Source organism: Mus pahari, chromosome 12 (genome assembly GCF_900095145.1).
Source record: "Mus pahari chromosome 12, PAHARI_EIJ_v1.1, whole genome shotgun sequence".
Classification (NCBI taxonomy): domain Eukaryota; kingdom Metazoa; phylum Chordata; class Mammalia; order Rodentia; family Muridae; genus Mus; species Mus pahari.
The window spans coordinates 78614595-78622067 of record NC_034601.1 but is presented as its reverse complement, the minus strand read 5'-3'; the positions used below and the strand labels follow the sequence as shown (position 1 = coordinate 78622067).

At 46.2% G+C, this 7473-nt stretch overlaps 1 protein-coding gene across 2 annotated transcripts; it reads left to right on the top strand.

The window, feature by feature from the left end:
* Positions 1-511: 511 nt before the first annotated feature.
* Rwdd2b (RWD domain containing 2B) lies at positions 512-7087 on the top strand. 2 transcript variants are annotated; one of them, XM_021209981.2, is made up of 5 exons: positions 512-731; positions 3577-3803; positions 3927-3994; positions 4121-4483; positions 6417-7087. In XM_021209981.2, exons 2-5 carry the CDS (start codon positions 3597-3599, stop codon positions 6649-6651), a joined length of 873 nt encoding a protein of 290 aa, XP_021065640.1. In that variant the 5' UTR covers positions 512-731; positions 3577-3596; the 3' UTR covers positions 6652-7087. The 2 variants fall into 2 exon arrangements, with proteins under 2 accessions (XP_021065640.1, XP_029400490.1); XM_029544630.1 differs by lacking the exon at positions 512-731 and adding an exon at positions 885-919.
* Positions 7088-7473: the final 386 nt, after the last annotated feature.

The window sequence follows — 7473 nt, the reverse complement described above, 5'->3', positions numbered from 1 at the left end:
GAGCTTTTCTCTAACACTTACTTAGGAAAGAGTTGTTAGGTGGGACTAAGAGATTAAGACCTCACATCAAAGTTTTACTTCTTGCATAGTTAAAATTCAACTACCAAACACTTTCGTAAGCCTGGAATTCTCTCTTTTTTTCTGGAAAGGAATACATCTCTTGAGAAGTAACCACCGCAGATACCTTCGTAGTACACGCAAAGTTGTTTGCTAAAGTTACATGCCGTAAGATTTGTTTAGCTTCTAGTTGGGGTAGGGACGGGTCACGTATAGAAAAGAGAATGACAAGACTGTCCGCTATTTAATATTTCTTTTCTAGACTCATTAGGCAATAAAATCCTGCCACCTGCAGAAGAGGATTTGTTCTTTGCTGGCTGGCATTCCTTGCGGTCCTGTAACACCGCCACAGCCCCGGTCCCCAGGAAGACAATGAGGACTATGAGTCCGGGATGGTGAAATATAAAGAATAAAATCCAGGATCAGAAAGCACCAGGCGGGGGTTAAAGCATCCCTTCGCCGGTCCAGATGTGAATGCTAAGCAAGAAGCGAGGAGCTTCCTGCTTCCGGGACTTGCGTCCTCTCGCGCAAGCGCCGGCCCGCAGAGCGCTAGCGGGCTTCCCGCAGGAAGGTTTCAAAGGTCGCGCGGTCCCCTTTCTCTCCCCGAGGGTGAGACCTGAGCTGCGAGCGCGTCCGGCCCCGGGGTGTCGGCAGTGCGGGAGCCCCAGCTCTGGGTAAGTGTGGCACTGATGCTCTTGCTAAGCAGAACGAAGGCCATCTCTCCATGGGGGCTCGAATGGGCGGTCGCTGAAGCAGCACTTCCGCCCATTGGTCAGAACCGTCTTCGGTGTTTCCTGGCTCCGCCCACATTCTGCGCCTGCGTGCGGAGCATCTGCATTAAGTCTTGGGTACCTGAGTTTAGGTTGGTTTGCTCCTTAAATAATCCCACGGGGGCTGTGGCTCCTCTCAGCACTCCAGTGTGTGTGTGTGTGTCTCTGTGCGTGTGTATGTATATACACAGAGCTGTGTGTGTGTCTGTGCGTGTGTATGTATATACACAGCTGTGTGTGTGTGTGTATCTCTGTGCGTCTGTATGTATATACACAGAGCTGTGTGTGTGTGTGTGTGTGTGTGTGTGTGTGTGTGTGTGTGTATCTGTGCATGTGTATGTATATACACAGGCTGCCCTTGAACTCAGAGATCCATCTGAGTGCTGGGACTAAAGACAGGTGCCACCACTGCCTGGCTGGCCACACATTTTTACCCAGTTTTCACATCAGCCACATTCTTTCCAGTTTAGAAATGGGGATTGTGTCTTTTGTGTAGAGTCAGAAGGTGTATAAACTAGGAAGCGGAAGCCATCTCTCAGCTTTGTTGAGTTGACTATCAACTGCTTGCTACATTCCTTTTCTGATTTTTTTTTCATGTATGTGTGATCAGTTTACCAGGCCCTGGTTTTGATTCAAAACTCTGTAAAAAGGTAACAACTGATAATTATAACAATAATGCTTGGTTGTCTCCTTTACAGTTTTAAGGCAGCCATTTCATGAACATTAGTAACAATGTTTCTTTTAGCAGCCAGCAGTGGTGGCGCATGCCTTTAATCCCAGCTCTTGGGAGGCAGAGGCAGGTGGATTTCTGAGTACCAGGCCAGCCTGGTCTACAGAGTGAGTTCCAGGACAGCCAGGGCTACACAGAGAAACCCTGTCTCGAAAAAAAAAACCCACAATGTTTATTTTACTGGCTTTAAAATATTTGTTTGTTTACATATATTTCTTAAACTAGTTTCTTCCTTAAGTTCTTTCTTTCTTCCTTCCTACCTTCCTTCCTTTCTTCCTACCTAATTTTTTTTTTTTAACTTTACTGTGTAACCCTAGCAGGTATGGAAGATTCCATGTAGACCAGACTGGCCTCACAGTCACAGAGATCTTCCTGCCTCTGTGACTTGAGTCAATGCCTCAGTTAAATTGAGTGCTGGGACTAAAGGCATGTGCCACCATGCCTGGCCAGCAGCTTTAGTGTTCTGATGTGAAGCATCAAATCTGCCTTGGATGCAGGACTTAGGTGGACAAGGGTGAAAGCTGTTGACAGAGGATGATATCTTCATACTTTAACTTTCTTCTGCAGTTTCAGCTTTCTAAGTTCGTTCCTTTCAACCGTGAAAGGGGGCTGCCTGAGCTGTGGGAGGAGTGCCCCCCCCGAACGTTAATTCACCGTTTATTGTTGTGCTTTGTCTTACTCTGTAGCCCAGGCTGGCTTTGAACCTACAGTTTTCTAGCTTTCTTTCTTTCTTTCTTTCTTTCTTTCTTTCTTTCTTTCTTTCTTTCTTTCTTTTTTTGGTTTTTCGAGACAGGGTTTCTCTGTGTAGCCCNAGGGTTTCTCTGTGTAGCCCTGGCTGTCCTAGAACTCACTTTGTAGACCAGGCTGGCCTCGAACTCAGAAATCCACCTGCCTCTGCCTCCCAAGTGCTGTTTTCTAGCTTTTTGAATGTTGGGATTGCAGGCATGAGCCAACACATCTACCTGGCTCTTCCATTTAAAGACAATTAAATGGAGGATAGAGAGGAGGCTTAGCTGTTAAGAGCATGAACTGCTCTTCCAGAGGTCCTGAGTTCAGTTCCCAGCATCCACATGGTGGCTCACAACCATCTGTAATGAGGATCTGACGCCCTCTTATGGTGTGTTGGAGGACAGCTACAGTCTGCTCATATACATAAAATAAATAATTCAAAAAAAAAAAAAAAAAAAAAAGCACTAGTCACAATTCCAGAGGACCCAGGTTCAATTCCCAGCACCTACATGGTGGCTCACAGCCATCTCTAACTCTAGTTTAGGGGGTTCGATTCCCTTTTCTCACATATGTATGGCACGTACACAGTCCTCAGACATACATGCAGACAAAACACCCATATGTATAAAATAAATAAAAAGTTGTAAAAGACTAGTAAGCATTAATATCTACTTGAAAGAACACAACCACTCCTCTGGCTATATCATTGGCTTAGCTTTTTGAGTACCTAGTTTGTATTTCTCAGAGAGAATGGCCACTGTCATAACTAGAAATGCCAGATCAGTTGTCTAGGTATAGAATACTGAAAAGACTATTAATTTTAATGGATTGTCTCCTAATTTAAAAATATGTGTGTGTATACATATATATATACATATATATGTATATATATACATATATATATAACTCTCTCCCTCCCTCTGTGTGTGTGTGTGTGTGTGTGTGTGTGTGTGTGTGTGTGTGTATGTGACTGTGTGCCATGTATCTGTAGGTAGCCATGGAGGCCGTAGGATTCCCAGGGGCTGGAGTTACACATAAGCCATTGTGAGCCATGCATCATGGGTACTGGGAACTGAACTCAGCTTCTCCGGAAGAGCAGGCAACATTCCTATCTACTAAGCTGTCTGTAGCCTGATTGTTTTGGTCCCTAGTATATGATATATGAAAATAGAATGACTGGGAAAATGCTGACTAATTTTTTTCATTTTATGAAGGAATTAAATATTTTTAAAGGAAATGTCTGTCCATGTCACTCTATTTAAATTCTCTCTCTTATCCTCCACTCCTTAGGAACTTGCAGATGTCTCAGCATGGTTGAGATGGAGCAGGCCGAGGCCCAGCTCTCCGAGTTGGACCTCCTGGCCAGTATGTTCCCCAGTGAGAATGAGCTCATAGTGAATGACCAGCTGGCATTAGCGGAGCTGAAAGATTGTATTGAGAAGAGAACGATGGAGGGGCGATCATCGCAAGTATACTTTACGATCAATGTGAACCTGGATCTCTCTGAAGCAACAATGGTAATTCTGTGCTGGAAAGAGTTAGAGCATGTTGAGAAGTGTGTGTGCAAGTGTGTGCGTGTGCGTGTGTGCACGCTCGAGTTAGAACAATGTTTATAGCTTTTTTTTCTTCCTCCTCCTCAGGTGACGTTTTCTTTGTCTTGCATTCTTCCCTTTAAATACCCTACAGTCCTGCCTGAAATTACAGTGAGGTATGCTATAGAAATCGTGTTCACTATGCAGGCCAAAATTAACACGAAGATAAAAATAACTCTTACATTTATTTTCTTGTCCAAGGAAGTGGACTGAGTTTTTTTTCCCTGCGTGTTTCCTCTCAGATCCATATTGCTGAGTAGATCCCAGCAGACTCAGCTGAACACAGATCTGATAACATACCTGCAGAAGAACTGTCTTGGAGATGTCTGTATACTGAACGCCACAGAGTGGGTTAGAGAGCATGCCTCTGACTATGTCAACATAGATGCTTCGCCCTCCCCTGCCAGGCAAAGCACAGTCCACCCAGCCGATCTCACTTTCACGAGACTCTGGATCTACAGCCATCACATCTACAACAAATGCAAAAGAAGAAACATCCTAGAGTGGGCCAAGGAATTGTCCCTGTCTGGGTTTAGCATGCCTGGGAAACCTGGCGTTGTTTGTGTGGAAGGCCCACAAAGTGCTTGCGAGGAATTCTGGTCAAGGTGAGGATTCTCCTGTATTCTATAGCACATCAGTAGCTGTAATTTGAAAGATGATACAAGAGATGTAGAAATAAATATGTTCCCGAGGGATGTTGAGGATTGTCTCGAGTGTGTGGTAAGGTGGATGACACACATAGCATTACCTATTCCTTCCCTAGCACAGTGCACATCTATAAATGGATGGTGAATGAATGGAGCCCCTCCCACATGTGGGTCAAAAGTGGTGTCCTGGTCCGGCCCAGGGCTCTGGCTGCTGGATGAGGCTGATGCGGGGAGTTTGACTGTGCTCACCCCCATGGTAGGTGAAGGCTGTGAGAAGCCACAGGACCCCGCTCTGGGGGTGGGGAAAGCTCAATCGAGGTCCACACAGAATCTCCTGGCCTGCACAGAGGCTGGGGAAGACAGGTTCTCACTCTCAGACATCCTAAATGCCACTGTGTGTCATGGAAGAGCTGAGAACAAAGTGGGCCCGTGGGTGGGTGGACTGTGGCCTGGGGCCAAAGGGAAAAGGGCAGGAGGAGAGAGCTCTGGCAGGTCATCGCAGGGACGAGAGTCCTTGTCTTGTGCAGCGGCTTGGGCTGGTGGCAGCCATAGTTATGAATGCAGGGAGGTCTCCCGGGCAGGAGGTTAGACTCTCTGCTCTTTAGTAGAAGACCTGCTCTATTGCTCCAGCACAGTGGATCCCAGTGAGAAGAGGCAGTTCATGGTTTTAAGGTGTGTACTGTAAAAAGGCAGAGTAGGGAAGTAGAGGCTGGCCATGACCATGTGGAAAGAAGGGGGAAGGGTATGGGGAGAGAGGGGGCAAGTGGGAAGCAGGAGTAAAACAGGAGAGTAAGAGGGAGGTGGAGGAGGAGGGGGCAGGCAGCCCCTTTTATAGTGGACTGGGCCTACCTAGCTGTTGCCAGGTAACTGTGGAGCTGGAGTCCACACAGAATACCCAAAGCTTGGGGCATTGCCTACCACATGACTAATGGCCACACACCTCTCTGTGGTGGAGGGGAGGTTGGGAGTCTATAGCTGCGACAGGAGCCAGTGGCCAAACACCTGCTGTCCCTAAGAGTCACCAGGGTTCAAGGCCTGTGCTCAACCGGGGACCAGGCTGTCTGTGCACAGCTCACCGTCCCTCTCCTCAAGCTGTCTAGGACCTGCCAGTTTTCATGAATCTGCCCTCCCCTTATCTAATGAATATGGTCAACTTTCGACTTGTGAAAAGGGGATTACTTGTGAGCATTAGCAAAGCCAGTAATCTTATTCTCTGTTTAGTTTCTAAGAAGTTCCTTAACCAGTTTAAGAGTCAGCAGTTTGTACAATTCTGAAATATTTGCAGCAGTCCCTGAGTTTGTAGCTCAGTGGAAGAGTGCTTGCCTGGTGTGCACAAGGCGTGGGGTTCTATCTTCAGTACCACGTATACCAGGCACAGAGGTACGTGTCTGTAGTCTTGGCCCTTTGAAGGCAGAAAGGACAGGATCCAGAGTTCACTGCCACCTTTGGCTACATGTCAAGACAGAAGCCAGCCTGAGATTCACGTGACCCTCTCACAAAATAAATGATTAACTATTAAAATCAAAAGTCACATTCTAATGGAAGACAGTAATGGTGACCATCAATGAGTGTTCAGAAATAATCAGAACTATTTGAGGAAAAAAAGCCCCTGTGAGATTACATCTGTACTTACAGGAGCACACACTGGCAAGTAATTCTTTGTTGTTTTGTTTTGAGACAGGATATCACTATATAGCCTTGGCTGGTGTAGAACACTTTATGTCGACCAGGCTGGTCTCCATTTCACAGAGATCTAAATTCTGCCTCCTAAGTCCTGGGGTTAATGTGTGTGCCCGTGCTACGAACTCTGAGAAGTCTGTCTTACAGATTCTAGCTCAGTTCTGTACAAAATATGTTTTGAAATTTCCTACTCTGAAAAACTATGTTTCAGACTCAGAAAACTAAACTGGAAGAGGATTTTAATTCGTCATCGAGAAGACATTCTTCTTGATGGTACAGCCGACGGAATGGAAGGACAGCGGAAATTTCCCATTCTTGAAGAAAAGGCCTTCAGTGTCCATGGAGCCAGAGGAAACCACATGGACTTTGGCCAGCTGTATCAGTTCTTAAATGCCAGGGGATGTGGGGATGTTTTCCAGATGTTCTTTGGTGTAGAAGGACAGTGACTGAGCAGAGGGGATGTCAGATCTGTTGACTCACTGTTCCTCTGTTGATCTTTCTTCCTGTTTTTCCTTGAAATTCAATTTCAGCTCCATTCTAGAATGTTCTGGGTTTGGGGTCACAAGGAGAAAATTAATTTAGCTGAAATGTATCTGTTAAAACTTGCTATGCCTGAAAGAAAAACTGGGTTTCGACTTGTAAACTTGAAATGACTAACTGAGAAGGGTGGAGAAATGACTCAGAGGCTGCGAGCATGTACTGCTAGTGCCAAGGACCTAAGTTCAGTTCCCAGCACCCCGGCAGGGAGCTCATTACTACCCGTACGTCTGTCCTTCAGGGCATTTGATGTACTCTGTCCTCCTAGGGGGGGCGTGCATGAACACACACACGGAAATATATCTGGGGTATCAGATCCCCTGGAGCTGGAGTTACAGGAGGTTGTGAGGTGCCCTGTGTGGGTGCTGGGAACCAAACTTGGGGTCCTCTGCAAGAGCAATGCACCCTTTTAGCCACTGAGCCCTCTCTACAGCTTGGTGGAAATTTCTTGAGGCGAGCTGGATATAAAGACACATGCTTGTAACCCCAGCACTTGGGAAGTAGAGGCAGGAGGATTGGAAGTTCAAGGTGCCAGCTGGGCTACATGAGGCTCTGTCTCACAAAACAAAAATAAAAACAGTTATTCATACAGAAACTTGAAAGACAAATTATATGTGAAGGCAATTTTGATGGTTCAACTTGCTAGGGATTTCTAACACTCTTGTGCCTTTACTGAGGAACCTGGAAAAGCTGCCTGTTCACCCTCCTGGCCTCTCTTGCAGCTACATTAG